The sequence below is a fragment of the Centropristis striata genome, chromosome 18 (genome assembly GCF_030273125.1).
Source record: "Centropristis striata isolate RG_2023a ecotype Rhode Island chromosome 18, C.striata_1.0, whole genome shotgun sequence".
NCBI lineage: Eukaryota > Metazoa > Chordata > Actinopteri > Perciformes > Serranidae > Centropristis > Centropristis striata.
Genome location: NC_081534.1, coordinates 27265495 through 27285828, shown reverse-complemented (window position 1 = coordinate 27285828; position 20334 = coordinate 27265495). Strand labels below are relative to the sequence as shown.

Here is a 20334-nt window from a genome sequence, read left to right as displayed (position 1 = left end):
TCACACTGTTAAAATAATCCCCTAAATCATTTTTTGTCAAAAAAATGTTTTTTGCCTAAATCATCTCCTCATAGCCACCTATGGTAAAATCGCCTACATCCTCAGTTGATCAGATCATGTGATTTTACCCCTTTAAGATAATGGCCTATGTCAAGTGTGTGACTTAAGCAGATTTATTATGCCTAAGTCAAAATAAAATGTGACTTAGGCAATTTTTTGAACATGCCCTTGTGACTTAAGCAAGATATGGTAACACTTTATTTTGAAGGTTTCTACATAAGAGTGACATGAGCGTGTCATAAACATGACATGGGATGTGTCATGAGCATTAATGACACTTTGAAGTAACATTAATAATAATTAATTAATTAATTAATAATTATTAATTAATAATTAATAATACAATAATACTTGTCATGTCATGTTTCTGACAGGCTTGTGTGACTCTTATGTAGACACCTTCAAAATAAAGTGTTACCATATCTTGCTTAAGTCACAAAGGCATGTTCAAAAAATTGCCTAAGTCATTTATTTCTCTTAAGTTACATAATTTACACACAGTGTTATTACTATGCCAATAGATATCCTTTGTTACATCCTTTTTGAGTGAAATGATCAATAAATGTCATATGCTACACTTTTAGTGAAGTTTTTTGTGTTTCCTGCAAATAAAATATGTAAATGTGTCCATTATATTATCGTGTGTGTGTGTGTGTGTGTGTGTAGGGACACCAACCTCTGAGGTATTTCACTTTGAGGTATTCAGAGCTGGCCTTCTGTCCCAGCAGAGGGTCGTTCAACATGACTTTCGTCTGAGCTTTGATGCCCTCGTAGAACTGCCCCATCGCCACGTGACTCAGACCCTTCATGTACTGACACACCTCGTTGTAGGGCTCCAGCTGAAGACACCTCTGCAGGACCAACAGGAGGAGAGACATTCAAAGTAGGTACAAAAAAAAAATTAGAAAGGTACAAAGGGCTGGACAAAAACAAATGCTAGAGATAAAGTCGGGGTTCGTACACTTTTTCAGTGGTCAAATTCAAGCACTTTTCAAGGACTTTCAAGGTCCATTTTCAAGCTTTTCCAGGACCTTTCAACGGTTGTAAGTTGCATGTTTTAGATGAGTACTTACATGCTAAAAGGGGTAATTTCACTCAATGATACCGGCAGCGATGGTTTTACGCTTTTAACAACCAAAAGTACAGTTTGCTAATTTCAATATTCAATTTAGTATTTTTTTCATTGGACATGTGATTATCTATTGTCAGACTGCATGAGAAATCATGCAATACAGAAAGAATTTCAAGCATTTTCAAGCACTTTATCCAAAATCCAAACCTTGAAAATACAACATTAAAATGTAATCATTTTCAAGGATTTCAAGCATCCGTATGAACCCTGTAGAGTATATGTCCTAGGGCTGCACCAAATAGTTTGAAGCTTCATTCATTAACAGTGCACTCTAAAAACAACAATCTAAAGCTATTATATTGAGGCTACAGTAGGCTGGTTGGTTGCATGTTCCCGAATTTACAGCCTCCATTCTTCAGACCAAAACTTCTGCACCTGCTGTTCGGACTTTAAGTTCAAAATGAAGCAACCACTTTAAGTTTTTATTGCCATGTGTGTTCTATTGTGACATAAAGTTGCTATAAGCCTCAGGGTGCAGTTATTATTATTTTATGGCATTATTGGCTTGGCTGCCTGCCTACGTGTATTTTCATGTTGACAAAGTTATATTAAAAAAGAAAGTCTTACTCATTTAATCTGATGAATTACTTTGTTCAAATTGTGGATTTTGTTTAGTGACTTTAAGAAGGGTGATGTAAAGTCTGACAAAAGACTTCCTCGAAGAAGCTTTATTCAAAAACCTCAATAGAAGCTTTGAATGTAAATAATGACAATAGGTGCAGCCCTGAACTATGGTATAAAAGAAGTTTAAATCTGTTGTCTAAATGAGTATTAGGCCAAAAATATGTACAACCCCGAATCCAGGAAAGTTGGGACATTGTTTAAAACGTAAATAAAACAGAATGTGATAATTTGTTAATCCCTTGTGACATATATTCAATTGAAAACTGTACAAAGGTGATACATTTAACCTCTGAAATGGGGAAGGGTAAGACAAAAGAGCTTGGATTGTGTTTTAGCAACATGCACAACACACACAACTGCAGAAACTAGAAGATGTTACCTTTCAAATAAAGCCTCATACATATATTTTGGTCTTAAAGTTCAAACTTTTATTGGTCTAATCCTAACCCTTCCCCTACCTCTAAACCAGGGATGCATTTGAGCATGAAATCTTAAAAGTTCAGTGTAAAAATGCACAAAATTACTTCTTGCAATTAATGTTGGTCTGCTGTTCTTGCACTGAAAAGAAAAAATCACAGTGGTTATTTTTTATTTGCTCCAAACCTTTTGTATTCCTATTTATACTGTTATACACTGCAAATTATAACAACGAACTTAGATTTAGAAGTGTTAGATAATTTACCTTGTTTTAAGAGTTCATTTCTTATTTTAAGCGTTCAACATGCCTTTTTCTAGATTTAACAATCTTAATTCATGACATCTTGTCAAGTGAAATTATCTGTCCATGCAGATTTAGTGTTTTTATCTTGTTTTTAGACACCTCTTTTTTGCTGTTATACATGCATTTGAGCATGAAATATGTTAAGTTACTGCACTGTAAACATATTTAAAATAGCAGTTTCATCATATCTGGTTAAGTGCACGGTCCTATATGCTCTATATGCAGCTCATAGCAAAAATCCAAGAGCATTGAATACATATTTTCTTTGACCCTTTATAACATATACAATCTAAAGTCACTGTAATATGAATTATAATCTATTTGAACATTTTTTTATGTATTTTCTGACATTTTTAGACACTGTGAGCAACAAAATTCATTACTTTAACACATTTTTTTTAATAGAAATAAAAAAAACAATGAAAGTTTTTTTTCTATTTTTTCTTTGGCAAGCACTTAAATATGCTCAAGGGTAGCTGGTATCACCAAAATGTATTTTATTAAAATGTACACATATTTTAATGCAAACAATTCTATCATTACCGTAACATTTAACCATTTTTTCTCAACAATTTTCATTCAGATTTTGTTCTTTATACATTGTTAAAAACAATTATATTTGATTATATTCTGTTAAATTATACATTTTTAAACAAATGTATATTTATTTTTATAAAGTTTATTAAATATTTATTGTATATAAGTGTGGGGAAACCATGACATTTTATCTGGACGCATTACAGTAATGAATTTGTAACTCAAAAATATGTTAAGAAATATAGAAAATATTATTTTAGCGCAAAACAATGAATTGTGCCTCATTATGGCTATAGTGTTCATTCATATAAAAGTGAAATATATTTAGTATTTAGTATTTTAGTATATTTTTATATTTAGTTTCATAAAGTATGTCCTTATAATCTTCACAGACAGAACTCAGACTGGCTACATGAGAATCACCCAGGTGGGTTTTAAGAGGTAGTTGTTTAAACTTTAATTTGTAGATTTACACATTTCTGTGGATTTTCTTTAACTGTGGTTTTTCCCACCTTGAAGTTGCCGATGGCCTCCTGCAGCGAGCCGTGGTGGTACAGCATCATGCCTCGGAGCTGCAGGGACTGGATGTGGTTCTGGTTCAACATGAGGGCTTTCTGGAAGCTCTCCATGGCTGACTCAAAGTCCCCCAGCTCTCTGGAAAGAGGAAGAAGAGATACCAAGAGAGCAACATGTTGTTAGTAAGGTCGGAGAGAGGAAGAAGAGGTAGGCACTCTCAATTCCTTAAATATAAAAGGGCACCTTTCATGTTTATCCACAGTGTAAAAATAGTAAAGTCTGTACCTGTAGGCCTGGCCGAGGCTCTTATAGGCATCTATGAAGTCGGCCTTTAACTTCAGCGCCTCTTTGAATGTCTCAATAGCTTCCTGGCAAGAAAAAGCACAATAACTATTAGCAGGAAATTGCAAAAGGGAACGTGTGGAGAGAAAATACATTCAGATTCAGCAGATGGTTCAGAGCTTTAATCAGAAATATCCAGATTGTGTTGTTCACAAACATAATCGCAGTGTGACTCAGACGTGGCATACTGCAAACTCTGGCATTATAAAAGAATGTGGAGAGTAAATAAAATGAAATGGAATAAAGAAAATATAATGATAATGATGGGGGAAGTGGGCCGCTGCTCGTTCAGCAGACAAAGGGCATGTTATTCACACTATTTTCCTTTCTCACAGAAAAAAGGCCTCAGCCACAGTTTGCACTGATAAAAAGCAGATTGTGCAATGTTGACTTTGCTTCCAGGAGGACTGGCTGCAGCAGATTCTACTATCACCAAACGGCACTTTGGTACAACTCTCACTTCAAAATATAGCTTCACGACCAGAGCGACAACTCTATCTGATGTTTAGTTGCAATGCTGGCTCTTTTTTTTTCGCTACATTTTTCAGTGTTGTTGTTGTTTGCAGTCAACTGTAGATGTTGTTCAGGGTTTCCCCCCAGGAAATTGGTTAGCTAAGGGTTAGCAGTGGTGATAGACATGACCACACACACACACACACACACACACACACACACACACACACATTCTTGTACTTCTATCTTTGTGAGGACCCTCATTGGAACAGTGAATCCCCTTGCAAGGTTATTATAGTTTTGGATTTTTCATTAGTTTTAGTTTTTTTTTTTCTTTTTTTTTTTCAAATTCAGTTAGTTTTTAGAGTTTTTAGAGTGAGTTTGCTAGTTTTAGTTTAGCTTTTATTAGTTTTAGTTTTTTGTAATGGGGTAATTGTTGGGTGGGAGATTAAAAGAGGTCACAGTAAATTTTGCCTTTATTTCCTTTGCCTTATCCATCTTCATAATGTATGAAAAACGCTGACAAAGACGAAAATGAAAGACATTTTCAATATAATTTTAGTTAGTTTTGTAACCACACAATACAGTTTCAGTTAATTATCATTATCATGTAACCTTTAACCCTTAAAACAAAGTCTGAAATCTCAAAAAAGCCTTTAAAGAAGTGAGGACCGGCTGAAATGTCCTCACTTTGCAAAAATGTCCTCACTCTGTTGGTTAAAAACGTGTTCTGGTCCTCACTATGTAGGAAGTACAAGAACACACACACACACACACACACACACACACACGTGACTGGATGAAACACAGCGACTGAAGGCGCTTTGCAGACATGCAGACAAGCTCTGCAGCTGAAAACCTGCAGATGAAAAAGCTTTTCAGAGTGACTTTTCAACTAAAATTGCAAATGGACTTATTTTACAAAACTTGGTCAAAATGGACAGAATATGTTAAGCCTACAAGTTCTGACTTTATGCAACTAACAACGACTGCTGCAAATAATGATGCTAGGAGAAAATGATGATGCTGTGTGATATGGGTACCCCCCACCCCAACTGTTCCTGTTCTTTGTTCTGTATAAAATGTTTAAAAATTCCTCAATAAAAAGTGAATTTAAAAAAAAAGAAAGAAAGAAAAAGCTTTTCGGTGCTGAATGAGGCTAAAATTGACTAGAAAAACACAATTAGAAGTAAAAGCTACTACAACTGGTTATGTAACAGCGTGCATGGAGCAATGAGTTTTGAGTTATTTGAGCTGCTTCACTGAATAAAAAGTATTTGCTAAATTAACAAACTAACTGATGAGAGGAAAGAGCAGTCAACTGTTCTGCTGGCAGCGAACTCTCTTCTTTTGTCAGTTTACTGAAAACAAAAGCACCACATTGTATATTCAATATACAGCCTTTAATGTATGAACTTTGAGGTTTATTAGGGCCATTAGACAAACTGCCTCCATAACAAATTGATACAGGAAACAACTCTTTACTGAGGCTCACTCATAAAAACTCAGCGTGATGAGGTTTCCTCTGGTAATATCATGTTAGCCGTTATAAATGAGGTAATATAACACACATATAATATGCATGCAACACCATCTGTCTGGTGCAAGTCCTCGTTGATACTGTGTCTCAATCTCTTCATCTCCTTTCAACATTTCGCTTATGACTAAATAATTCTGCATGTTTCAAACGTAGTATCAGTTAAGCTTGTAGTTTTTTGTTCTCATTTTCACCATAAAACAAAGAGTGCTCCAAATAATTTGAATAATCGGTGGTCTTTATAATCCTCTGGGGTCTATGATTTGTTTGAAGTTCCGAGGTCGTGTAAAACCAAAGAAATGATCGTTTTAATCTGATAGTACAAAATTATTTAATCAAGTATAAAAGTAGGATGGGACGGGGCAGACGTGGCATTTTGCAAAAATGGAAAAAAAGGGGGTCTAATAATCTAACACTGCTCCTATAAATAAACATATTTTATGGTAATTTTCTGTGCATAGTTTTATTTTATTTGAATTTTACCTTTATATGTTCATTTGCAACCTATGTTTACATTTTTTAGGTCCGAAACAGTTCATTGAGCATATTTGTGGTTTTTATTGTCTTAAATAGTATAATTTTATTGCAGATTTCATGATTTTTGGGCTCAATATGTTAATAAAGTGTGTTAAAGTGAAAAAATAATTGTCAGATCATGCTGAAGTTGTGCTGAGAAAATACCAAATACCAAACATGAGTATAGTAAATATTATGTGGTATATAAAGAGCAAATAAGCTCAGAGCCCAGAGGGATAAAGGGGACCCAAAATGACCCAAAACACACAAGACAATTTCTCAACACACTGAAAAAACTGCTCCACCAGTCTGACAATACTAGATGTCTAAAAAGAAAAAACAAATTTGCATTTTCAGGTTGTGTTCCAATGAAACGACTGTCCCAATAATATCGCCAATAAATAAATAAATAATGCAACAAGTTAAATATAAGGCTTCAAGTAGACATCATAATTGTGATTGGTGATTTTAAATGTTAAATTCTTTAAGTCCAATGTCATTTCTTCTTGTGGTTTTATTTTGTTGTTGTCAGTTAATTGTATTTGATCTGTTTTATTTCTGTTGCACAGCACCTTGTAACTTGTTTTTGAAAGGTGCTATATAAATAAATAAAAGTTATTATTATAATTATTATTTCTTCTATAATTGAATTATTTCTTCCAACAATTATTAAACAGACCGAAAAAATCCTGTTCGGAGTATCTTCATATAAAATACACAGATTTTCTTAAAGCAGAGCATTGATTTAAAGTGATTCATGTCCCTAAACGTGTTTTTAGTGCCAAGAGGAAACTGTTCACATCAGTGTACAGTAAACAAAAGCTTTTTATCACGTTGAAAGGTCATAAAAAGCAATAAACAGATTGTTTGTACAACGAATGGTATTTCAGGAGCCAGATTTCCACCTGATCCTTTCATGATCAACACATGCAAAACCAAATGTGAAGATTTGCATCCGTACCTTGAGCATGCCTCTGTGGAAGAAGGTGAGGCCTTTGTACAGCATGGCGATGGGCTGATTCTTCTTCAGCTCCAGAGACTGCTGGAAGTCTTCCATAGCTCCCACATAATCCTGGGGAAGAAATGCAAAGCACGGGATCAGCACATGAAGGTGTGCATGTTCAAGTGCATGTAGAGAAGATTTGATAATCACACCTCTGAGATGAAGAGCAGTGTCCCTCTGTGTCTGTAGAGACGGGCTGAGGGCTGCAGCTGGATGGCTTTGGTCAGATCGCCCAGAGCTTCACTGATACGACCCAGAGGAGACAGGATCTGCAACAGGCACACATTCAATAGAGGAATCCTGAAAATCATGTGTTTTATACAGAAATGCTGTTTTTTTTTTTCTTTAAGAAACATTTCTTGGCTATTAAATGTCTTTTCCTGCAGACTAGTATAACTCATGGGTTTCAAACTCGCGGTCCGTGGGCCAATTGCGGCCCTCGTGATGATATTTTGTGGCCCTCACCTTGATATGAAAGTTTAATGTGAGTTTTATATGAATGGCACGTTACCGTGTTGTGTATGGAAGGTCCCTTTATTGTGCAAGCTGGAGCTTTGTTTCACTTGTTTCTATGACGATGTTAACAAAAAGAAAGGCAGCTGCTACCAGACCGTTTATTATCTGCCGTGTTGTTGTTACCGGAAGAAGTGGAAATGTTATGTGATGTAATTTTGTGTCTTTTTTTGTAATTTTGTCTTTTTTGGTAATTTTTTGTCTTTTTTTAAATAATTTTGTATCTTTTTTTTTGTGGTAATTTTGTGTCTTTTTTAGTAATTTTTTGTCCTTTTTTGTAATTTTGTGTGTTTTTTTGTAATTTTTTGTGTTTTTTGGTAATTTTTTGTATTTTTTAAATAATTTTGTATCTTTTTTTGGTAATTTTGTGTCTTTTTTTGGAAATTTTGTGTCTTTTTTAGTAATTTTTTGTCTTTTTTTAAATAATTTTCTGTCTTTTTTTGGAATTTTGTGTCTTTTTTGGGTCATTTTGTGTCTTTTTTGGTCATTTTGTGTCTTTTTTAAGTAATTTAGTTTTTCTGTCATTTTGTGTCAATCTTTTAAAAAATAATGTGGGGTTTTTTTGGTAATTTTGTCTTTTTTAAGTAATTTAGTTTTTTTTCTGTCATTTTGGTTTGTTTTTTTTAGTAATTTTGTGTCTTTTTTGGGTCATTTTGATACTGCCTCCAGCGGCCCCCAGGTAATTTGTTGAGTTTGAGACCCCTGGTATAACTGGTTTGATCATTCCATCTGAAAATACTGAAAATCAATTTGCATGTGATCCATTATTTCTGGTTGATGTAAAGTTGTGCAGGATTTCCTCTTAGAGAGATCTATTCTTCTACAGGAAAAGGTGGAGTGAGCATTTTCAAAGTAAACCTGATCTTCAAGATTAGGATTTTAGGAAGACAAAAGCAAAAAACTATTTAGATCATGGACAAAGGTTGCCACGGTTAGAAAGTATCACAGTTTCACAGTATCATGGTATACGCTATAACACAAGTATTATTATTATTTTTTATTTTTTATTATTATTATCAGTTACAATTACCCTTAAAAGGAAAACTTATTTGGTTGAAAAGATACTTTATTATAATTTAAACTTGAAACCATTTTTTTATGACAGTATGTGTGAAAAAAATATTTTTTTAAAAGTAAACACAGAATTTGTATATATTTATTTATATACAGTATATGAAAGAAATTTTTTTTTTAACATTTACCATGAAACTGGTGAAATGCTGCAACCCTATTAACAAACTTGCCCTTTGGGTTGCAAAGTGTTTTTGAATTGATTTAACGATTTGTTGTTGATGAGTGTATTAAAATGTAACATAAAGTGACATTCAGTCTCAGTCAGAGTTGTGTAAGTGTTTCTATGTGACCTGCATGTCTGGTTGATTGCACCAGAGCTGCATTCAAGTAGCTGACGACTCACAAAGAGGAAGCAGCTCGAGCTCAGAGTGAAACCAGGGGAAGGAGACAGTGGTGAAGATAAAGTCACGTGACTTTGCGACCGTTTGTGTGTCTAAATATACACAATCAGAACATCGTATGTTCCTTGAAAACGAATGAACTCCTCTCAGGGAGTCCCCAGATCAGTTTGGTGTGAAAACGCCCGATGACTCCTAGAACATCTGCACACAATCTACAAATTATTTTGCCAAACAACAACTTCTGACTGGATCTGTAACAGACTGTGCAAATCACACGTTTCCAAGGAGACAGTGGTGCCCGACTGATCAACATCTAAACATAAAGTTGATCAGATAAACTGAAGAGGGGACTAATGTGCAGTTTCAGGTTAAGACTTGTATGAAAACATAATTAAAAAAATGATTTTCAGGGCATCTTTGATGCTTTTTCTTATATTCTATACAGGGTTCGTACACTTTAGCAGTGGTCAAATTCAAGCATTTTTCAGGACTTTCAAGTTTTTCCAGTATCTTACACCTGTTGTAAATTGCATGTTTTAGATGAGTACTTACATACTAAAAGGGGGAGATTTCACTGAACCATACCAACAGTGATGGTATTACACTTTTAGGAGGAACGGTCTTCATTTCAGATAGGCTACTCATTATTTTTTACATTGAACATGTGATTATCTATAGTCTATAGATGGATATAGTCAGATTGCAAAAGAAATACAGTAAGAGTTTCAAGCATTTACAAGCACTTTATCCAAAATCCAAGCACTTTTTAAACCTTGAAAGCACCCATACGAACCCTGTCTATCATATATACACAATGTTACAGTTTGTTGTTCATACCAATTGTGGCGAAAAACTTCAATTAATACGGTAAACATGTGTAAAAGTAATTCCTTAAAAGGAAAAACCAGGTTTCTGATGGTTCTGAATGCTCTGTTTCCAACAGTTTTTTCTACTCTTGGCTTAAGCTGACTTCTATATATGGTCATCTGATCCAGGCACGCTTCAGCAGTGATTATCAGGAAAACCTGTAAGCTTGGCTGTTCATTTCTCCCCAACTTCCAGTTACACTCCTGGAACATTACTTAGTTAATTTTTGTATTTAGCTTTTAATGGTGATTTTTCACCGCAAAAAGTGCTGCTTCTGTTTACAGTATTTTCACTGCTTAAGGTATATTCATGCAAACATCAGGGAAACCTGTAATCTTGGATGCTGATGTTGTTAATTTCTTCCCAATATTAGATCCTATTCCTGCTGCAACATGTTTGACTGAGTAGTTTTTGGTTCAGAAGCTTTAATTGGTGTTTTTTCACAGCAGCTATATGCTGTTATAGTCATCCTCAGATTGGCCGTCTAGCGGCAAAGACAGTAGTGCAGAGAAAAAAAAGCACTAATGTGGAAGTCCCGGAAACGCTGACCAATCAGAGAAGATTTGGCTTTTCAGAGGGTGGGCTTAAAGAGACAGGTGCTCAAACGAAGTGTCTCAATAGAGGTGCAGCAGCCGTGAGCAGAATGAGCAAAAAAAAATGTGTTTTTTGAACATTAAAGCATGTAAACATGGTCTTGTAGAAACTAAAAATACAAGTATGAACCTGAAAATAAGCATATAATGTCCCCTTTAAGCATCTTAAAGCACAGAGACACGAAAGCACTAATGTAGAAGACCCAGAAACGCTGACCAATCAGAGAAGATTTGGCTTTTCAGGGGGTGGGCTTAAAGAGACAGGCACCAAAATGAAGTGTCTCAAACAGTGGTTGAATAAAGGTGTTTTGAACATTAAAGCATGTAAACATGGTCTTGTAGAAACTAAAAATACAAGTATGAACCTGAAAATAAGCATATTATTTAATTAAAGGGTGCAATTAATTAAAGAGTGCAACAAAACCGACATGTGCAATACAATTGATATGTGCAAAACACTCAATTCACCTCATGTATAAATTATAGCATTTTAAGTAACCATTTATTTATTTTTATACTTATTTATTACATCACATGTCCTTGTTCTTGTTTTTGTCCTTGTTTAGCTCGGTATTTTTTAAATGTTTTTACTCATGTTGTTTTGTGTTATGATTGTCATAACTTTGCACCTTATGCAGTGGCACTTTCAATTTCGTTGTATAGTGAACTATATAATGACAATAAAGACTATTTGATTTGATTTGATTATGTCCCCTTTAAGCATCTTAAAGCACTTAAAATCTCCTATAAAATGAGTTTGTGTCTCAGAGGCCAACCCATAACGATGAGGAGTTACTGGCTCACCTCTGCTCTCTGTTCGTAGACCTCTGGCCAGTTCGGCTCGAGGGTGATGACTCTGTTGAGCTCGTACAACGCCAAGTCAGCATTCTTTATATCCTGGCACGGAGAGACAGGAAAGGGGGGGCAGTTACATTCTGTTGACATAAACTTTAATATATGGTGGACAAAAAAACTAGGAGCAGAGCCACGAGAAACTATGAAAACAAAACCGTCTGTCTGCCTTTTTTCTCCTGGAGGGCACAGTCTCAGAAGCGCAGAGTCCTGGCAGGTTTCATTTGCATTCACTGAATGACACGGTGAGTCATTCTGCCGTTACCTGAAACTGCTGCTGTCACCAAAATACACGATGCCTTTTATTTTTCCGGAGAAATAAACCAAAGGCATCCAAAAAATGCATGCAGACAACAACTATCTGTGCTGCCGAATGGTTTAAAATCTCATGCTGGCACAAAAAGCATGAATAGGAGTGCAGCAATTAAAGCAGACTGAACTTTTAATGCAAATAAAGGCAGTGGGGTGATTCTCATGAAGACAGTCTAAGCTACGTCTGTGAAGATTATAAGGACATACTTTATCAAACTAAATATATTTCACTTTTATATGAATGAACAATATAGCCATAATGAGGCACAATTCATTGTTTTGTGTTTAAAATAATATTTTCTATATTTTTAAACATATTTTTGATTCACAATTTCATTACTGTAATGCATCCAGATAAAAATGTCATGGTGCACTCTGTAATCTAATTTAATTATTTTTCTTCTACAAATCTATCAGTGTTTTTGTTCATTTTCGTTTGTGTATGTGTATATGTGACTGTTTACATGTACATATATGTATAAAAAATAAGAAAAGGATAATTGTATTCCTGTAATTGGAAATGTTTTTATTGTATTTTTCAATAAAAATATAAAAAAATAAAAATAAAAAAATGTCATGGTTTCCCCACACTTATACACAATAAATATTTAATAAACTTTATAAAAATAAATACACATTTGTTTAAAAATGCATAATTTAACAGAATATAATCAAATATAATGTTTTTTAACAATACATCTGAATGAAAATTGATGAGAAAAAAATGGTTTAATGTTACAGTAATGATAGAATTGTTTGCATTAAAATATGTGAATATTTTAATAAAATACATGTTGGTGCTACCAGCTACCCTTGAGCATATTTAAGTGCTTGCCAGTGTCTCTGAAAATGTCATAAAATACATTAAATTTTCAAATAGATTATAAATTCATATTAAACAGTGACTTTAGATTGTATATGTTATAAAGGGTCAAAGAAAATATGTATTCAATGCTCTTGGATTTTTGCTATGAGCTGCACCATGTTCATGAGAATCACCCAGTGGATCAATAAAAAAACAGACAGAAACTCTGGAGCTGGTGAAGTATGAGTCACCTGCTGTGATGAATAATCTAAAGACCTTGATTAATGCGACAGCAAAGTATTGAATTATGCGTTTCCAATAAATAATCGAGCAGCAGCATTTTCTCCAAGAAATATTATTCGGGTTAGAAAGTGTTCATATCTTAATGAGAGCAATAATAATAACTTAACTCCAGCTATAGCTTTATCATTCAGTTTATTACATTGTAAATGTACTTATGGACCTAAAGACAGTTTAATAACTGGCTGCTCATAGTTAATGTGGCTCATTTCTCCTGTATTTTAATGGCTGGTAGAGAAGTAAGTAATTATCTTTTTATTGCTTATTTAAAAAGACAGTTATATTAAAAATAAATCAATAAATGACTTGATGAATACATTATGCCATTAAATTGACCAAAAATAATATTACACTTTAATTTAAATAAACACATATATACAATAAATTAATATATCATGTTTAAAAAGCAGGAAAAGTAAATAAATGGTGGAATCAGTGCCAGGATGAATAAATAAAGGGGCAAATTAAAACAGAAATATCAATAAATATCACATTTTATCAATTAACTATTGCCTACATCTATTTTTTATATTATTTTGGTAAATTGAATTGCATACTTATTGATCCATTTTATTTTTCTATCAAATCATTTATTTATTTATTTGTGATTTTGCAGCTTCTGCATTTCATATTACGAGGTGGCCCATTAAAAACAACAAAAAATACAACAAAAAAATTGTTGTATCGAGAAATAAAAAATTAAAATAAAAAATCTTAAAAACTTAAATAATTCTAAAAGAAAAAATGTACAATGCACATGTGCACAGAACTTAATTACAGCCCCATAAAACCCAACAAAAAAAATCCAACAAAATTGTCAGATAATAAAAATAATAATAATAGTAAAAAATAAAAAAAACATCATTATTATCAAGAAAAAACATTTATAGTGCATATTTCAGGGAACTGTCGACAAATAAAAGAAAATATAAAAGCCATTATTATTATTATTATAAAGAATATTCAAGGTTCATACACTTTTTGAATGGTCAAATTCAAGCACTTTTTTGGTGGTTTTACACTTTGAACAACCAAAAGTACAGTTTGCTAATCTCAATATCAAATTTTTTTTTTCATTGAACATGTGATTATCTATAGTCAGATTGTAAGAGAAATACAGTAAGAATTTAAAGCATTTTCAAGCACTTTAACCAAAATCCAAGCACTTTTCAAACCTTGAAAATACATTAAAATGTAAGCATTTTCAAGGATTTCAAGCACCCGTACGAACCCTGAATATTATTTTTGAAAAAGATGTTTTAAAAAAGTGTTATTCAGGCCAGACAGTGCAGTTGTATTCCACGTCTTTCACTCACCTGAAGACTTTTCTTCCCGTAAGCTATCCCTCTCCCGTAGATGGCACTGACCAGCTCTGGGTCGCCCTTTAATCAATATAAAAACAAGTCAGGAAAAAAATGTTTGGCTTCAAGACAAAGACAGTAAGTTGTGTTTTGATTTTAGGTTGAAGCAAAATAGCAAAGTGGCGCAAAACAGAACATCTACTGAGTGAATATCAGACACACCTGTAATAAGAGTGAGAAGTGTTTGATGGCTTCATCATAAAGACCGTTGCCTATCAGAACGTAGCCTATAGCTGCAAAGACAGAACAAATGAGGGTGAATAACTGGGAACATGTGGCAAAAAATCATATAAATCCATCCAGCATAAATACAGTTTTTATTCAAAACAGCATGCAAACTTACCTAGTTCCTCGTTTGTGTTGTGGTTATCTACAGGGAAGGGGATTTTTTTCTGTTCTATAAACAACTTGGCCTGGTTCTGTGAGAGATAGAGGCGAGATAAAAACATAAAGGTGAAAAAAGGGACACAGATCAGTAGGCAGCACTGGCACGGAAAAAATAAAAATAATGGTTTCCTGTGTGAAGAGCCAAGAACTAGTTTTATGTTTCTTTGAAAGTTTAGTCACTGCTGACACTTTGCTGTATGAAAAAGTATATTTAATATATTTACAAAGCAGAGAAAAGTGCTGTGAATTAATGTCTTTGTCAAGAACATTTTGCTCAGTAAAAAAAGGTTATTTTTTACAAGCTTTCCAGCATCTCACAAGGTTATTCTGAGAAATTAATCCCCGGGGAACGGAGAACACAATCCTTTCAAATGTCAAGGGCGTTTACGACTGCCAAGCCAAATTCTTTGTGCAGCAATAAATATTGTGTGTATTGCATCTTTTCCTCCTTCTCACAGTGCCACATTGTATTCGCTGTGTAATCCCGAAATGAAGAATGGCAGCACGGGATGCAAATTTGACAGCATGCAAATGTTGCTGTGGCGGCGCTTCGGGTTTCCAAAACGGCAACGAGACAACTGACGAGGCGAATGCTTGCTGCATTTCTATCATCAGGAAGCCTTACATGACAAGTAGCAGCAGCCACATCATCACAATGACACACTCAGGAAGATATTTTCTTCACTGCTCAGATATAAACATTACAGACTTTTGTTAGGCTTTTCTAGGGATGAAACAAAACCTCCAAGTCTTCTGATTTCCAGCAGTGATGTAAAGGTTTACTAAGGCTGCATTCACACCGAATTAGACAGTGCAGCACAAACGCCAGCAATCCCATTTATTTGAGTGGGGGTAAGTGTGTTTGTGCTGCAGCAGCCAGCAGGCAGAAAAGTTGAAATGAATTAAACTTTTGGAAAACAACAGCCCGAAGTCACACTGCAGTGGCCAACCACGTAAGCAGCGAATTAGTGGGTAAAGTAAAAATCCCTGTGTCTCATGGCTAGGGTTGTCAAAAGTATCGATACTTTTTTGAGTATTAGTAAAACGTTGTATCCGGATACAGTACTCATTTTCAAAAGTATAGAGTGTCTGAAGCTTGTTATCATAGTTGCAGTTTCTTTTTTGCACAACTGTTTTTTATTATAAATATTTAACCTGTGGTTCTGTTAATGTTTACATGTTGCATTTTTATTGTTAATAAAAATATTTCTGTTAAATTTTGGGGTCTTTGTTTTGATCCTTGTGGTATCAAAAATGGTATCGAGTATCAAATATTTTCCTGAGTATCAATATCGAGTTGAAAATTTTAGTATCGTGACAACCCTACTCATGGCCATGAACAGCTTTGGCGTAGGGGTGCACCGATCTATCGGCACCAATTTCATTAATTTTGCGGAATCGGCAATTGGCCGATTCTTTTACGTCAAACCGCAAAAGTCTGAAAGTGCGTCTGCACGTACGCGTTCTTCTGCATGACTGTGTTGTATGTATGTTGTATTATAACAAAACCAAAAACTCAGGACACTTTATTTATGGTTGCAGTTCTTTTGTTAGTTTGTCCTGTAAATTGTTGCAATTTATTTTTAGTTCAATATTTTATTAACTACCTCAGACATTGTGATTTCCTTTATTTGTTAAAGAAAAATACTGCTGTGTTATTGTTCTTCAATAAAATACGATTCAAACATTGAAGGTGTATGCTGTGAGTTGTAAAAAAAGAAAATCGGAATCAGCAGGTCAGGCTTTTTAAAAATCGTGATCGGTGATCGGCCAGAAAATTGCAATTGGTGCACCCCTACTTTGGAGGAAGAAAGTTTTAATAAACTATAATGGTAAAAAAAAAAACAGAATAAAAGCACCTAGCATCTTTCCTGCAACAAGCTCCTGCAAAACAGAGTCTGTCCACCTTTTCTTTCTTAGCTGTTGCGATATGAAGTCGCCTTTAAGTGTGCAAAGAGGTGTCAAGATCTTAGAGACACTCGGAATCAAAAACAATAATTGTGAAAGGACATTTTTCCCACACCCTGCAGCTAATCGTTGCATCACCTGATGGTGTGACTGCAGCCTCAGGGTGTGGTCAGCACACTGACATTACTGCTGGCTGTTATCACAAGAGCAGATTTGAAACTGTCAACCAAAGAATGTCACTGATTCTGTTCAGCTTGGTAATAAATCAAAATGCTTATTTATCGTTGATATGCATGTGTTAAATTGTTGTTTCTGTGAATCAAAACTGTCTTAATTTTGTCTCAAAAGTTGTTGTTAAACTAATAATCAAGGAAAAAGTATCAAACTAAAACATGAGCATAGTATAATGCTTCATCTTAAAGAATGAGAAGTTTTCTCACTTAATTCAAGAATGTAAGACTGGAGAGCTTGTAACGCTGCTTTTTAGATCAAATCCAGCTGTTAGACACACACTCGACTAGAAATTATATTTTTAGAACAGTTATAGACTTTGGATCTGTATAATGTGTGTGTGTGTGTGTGTGTGTGTGTGTGTGTGTGTGTGTGTGTTTGCATGTGAGATCTCACCAGTATCTTCTCGGCGTTAAGTGAGAAAACTGACTCGCAGGGCGGGTTGCTTCCCTCCTCACAATCTGGGTCTTCCAACTGTAAAATGGAGGATTCTGAAAAGAGAAATATTCAGCATTTAACAGAGGAAATGTTATATATTTGAATTTCAGACCGCTATATGAATGTTAAATACATTTTTCAAGCTCCAATCCTGCCGAACCATTACTCCTTTAAGTTAAATTTAAACAGTTTTATACTTCCAGGAAAAACGTGTCTCAGATGTCAAGCAGACCTGACCCAGTCCTGTTGGCATGTCAGCAATGTGGTTTCTAATAACTCCATTAAGTTCTGCAGACCAAATGTCACTTCACTGAGGAGTTGCAAAAATGTAATGTAATGGATTCGTCTACAGCTTTTTTTCCACATTTAAAAATTAGTTTGATCAGCCTATGGCAAGACCCATGCACCAAACTCTATTAAAATCTTGGGTGTTTAAAAATGCAATTTTTAACAAAAGTATTTTCGCATGTTTTAGTCAATTTACTGCCAGGCATGCAGATTTTGTTAAACAATTTGTCCCATACACTAACGTTTGTGAATTTTTCAAGGTGGATTTTTGCATGGCAACAACTAACACCATGGCAAACACACCATTTCTTCAGGTTTTCTTCAGAGATAAAAATGGTTTAAAACATGCACAGGTGCTGATTTTTTAAGTTGTGATTGAATTTCCAAACAAAGATGTAACTTTGATAGTGATATAAACTGACTCTTTGTTCAGAGAGATGGATTACACAACACGACTGCAGAGGAGGAAGAAAAAACGCTCTGAAAAGGTCAAAATCTATGTTACACTTGGACTGAACCATGCAAAAAAAACTGTCAGGAATGACTTACAATATTCATTTAGCTCAGTTCAAAGGCATTGAAACAAGCAGCTGTAATCTCAACAGAATGTCAACTTGTTCAACCAGTTCAACTGTCAATGTCTTACTGTCTCCTCACCAAAAATACAATGCCATCTGTCCACACAACCAGTCCTGGACACATCTTTCAACATCTTTAAATGATCTGATACATAACTGCACTACAACTTTACATGATGTAACGTATGTATGTACAGAAAAACTCTCCTATTTTTCATTTAAGTCATATTCTTGTATATTGCCGTTAAGTATTGTCATATTTTTGCTCTATTTTTGCCTCCTTTTTGCTTCATTACTCAAAGAGTTGCAGGACAAATTATATATCAAAACGTGCAGTTTGATCGGGATTGGTGTGCTATTACTTTTCTCAACGGAATATGAATTTTTAGCAAAAAATAACAATAATTAGAGATTTTCAAATGTCTACTTCTCCGGCATAATTTCACCTAGAGACTCCATTTAAACTTTAAACAGTAGACACAAGTCTTGCGTATTGGTGTGTTAACGCACGTTTCGATAGGTCATATACTTTTTTATCAATCCCTGTTCAATGACCATGATCATTTTTGGAGAAATTCTGAGATTATAATGGGTGTGTATTGCATGGAATGTTCATGTCAGAGTGTGTGACATCATCGCTCAGAGTGGGAGAAGTGGTCTGAAATTGTCTGAAATGTTTCTCTTTCCACACTCCTCCTGGCCACAATTTACACTCTATACACATTATTTTTTTCAAATTTGTAGACAAACTTGTTATGTCTCTCACAATGTGCTCAAAAAATCTGAGAGACATATGGAATTTAAATGGGCAGCCTCCAAGTGCGGCCACGTATTTCTCTGCTCCTCATTGACTGTAATACAAATATTTTCTGAGAAAAGCAGAACGGACCCGTTTTAAAATTGCACATGTTTGTAAAGTATTTACTGTAGAAACACCAAAATCATATCAAAACGTTCAGGAAGTCCTTGTGATGCTCACGGTCTGGGTTTTTTTCTGATAGGAGCTATCGTTTGGTCAGAATAAGCCCAAATGTGAGACGAACGCAGAGGAGGAAAAAACTCTTTTTCTCAATGTTTCTGTGGGTCTCTGCCTAGGTTGCCTCTGTCGTCATTGACAACCACCTGAAGTTGCCATGGTAACCTCTGAGCCTCAGGCCAGAGCCACAGTTAATTTACGGCTGACCCCTGTCTCCCATACAAAAATATCAAGTCTCTGTCAAACACACACACACACACACACACACACACACACACACACACACTTTCAGAATTTTCCCAGAGGAAATGTTCTTGTTTCTACATTTCTACACACTGTGTCATAAAAGCTGCCGCGATTTTATTTTTTTAATTCTAATAAAAATAAAAACTATACAGCTTGGTGCATCAGATTTAAGCAGAATCCACCAGAAGCGAATTGCCTTCAGAAAAATGTCTCATTTACACTCTGATAAACGTGTGATTTTTCAGTGGAGTAAAACAAAAACAAAATCGCGTATTTTTTTAATGGAGTTTGGTGTTGACCTCTTGGGGTAAGCTAAAACATGCCGGGTTTTTTTAAACCGTTTTTTGTCGAGTTTCCTTATTGTTTTGTACACAACAACACACTCCCACTCCTTCGTTACTGCTCTGCCTCTTTTGTCTTCGGGTTTAATTCCCGTTTAACCTCTTCCAGCTGTAAGAGCACGAGCTGATCTCAGGTATCTCTTCTCGGCTGTCACCGCTTGTTGTTATTAGCTTATCTCTCAGTTTAGCTTAGCTCCGCGGTGACAGTCGGACCGGGGAGGACGTGGCAAAGTAGCCGAGCAAAGGAGAGACTTTTACCGCAGTCAGCCGCGTACTCTTCCCACTCGGACAGCGAGCTGCATCCCTGCTTGTGGAGCTCGTTGTTGAACAGAGTGAGAGTGGAGAAGAACTCGGAGGAGAAGATCGCCCGGCTCAGGTAGAGCACAGAGAGCGCCACCACAACAACAGCCCGGCTGGCAGGGGCCATGTTGTGCTACATGTGTGTGACGCCAGAGAGCGGAAGCTGCTGCAAAACCCGATCA

The 20334-nt window shown here is 35.1% G+C and overlaps 1 protein-coding gene across 3 annotated transcripts in view; it reads right to left on the bottom strand.

Moving 5' to 3' along the window:
- ttc13 (tetratricopeptide repeat domain 13) overlaps nt 1-20300 on the bottom strand; it is a 38572-nt gene extending 18272 nt beyond the window's left edge. For all 3 annotated transcript variants that reach the window (XM_059356040.1, XM_059356041.1, XM_059356042.1), the window contains exons 1-11: nt 20111-20300; nt 17382-17476; nt 14803-14878; nt 14622-14692; nt 14415-14480; nt 11634-11726; nt 7594-7710; nt 7400-7510; nt 3876-3958; nt 3587-3728; nt 737-911 (exon numbers count right to left, since the gene is read on the bottom strand). In XM_059356040.1, the coding sequence (XP_059212023.1) occupies nt 737-911; nt 3587-3728; nt 3876-3958; nt 7400-7510; nt 7594-7710; nt 11634-11726; nt 14415-14480; nt 14622-14692; nt 14803-14878; nt 17382-17476; nt 20111-20279 (1198 nt within the window). In that variant the 5' untranslated portion in view covers nt 20280-20300. The remainder of the gene's footprint in view (nt 1-736; nt 912-3586; nt 3729-3875; nt 3959-7399; nt 7511-7593; nt 7711-11633; nt 11727-14414; nt 14481-14621; nt 14693-14802; nt 14879-17381; nt 17477-20110) is intronic.
- Nucleotides 20301-20334: the final 34 nt, after the last annotated feature.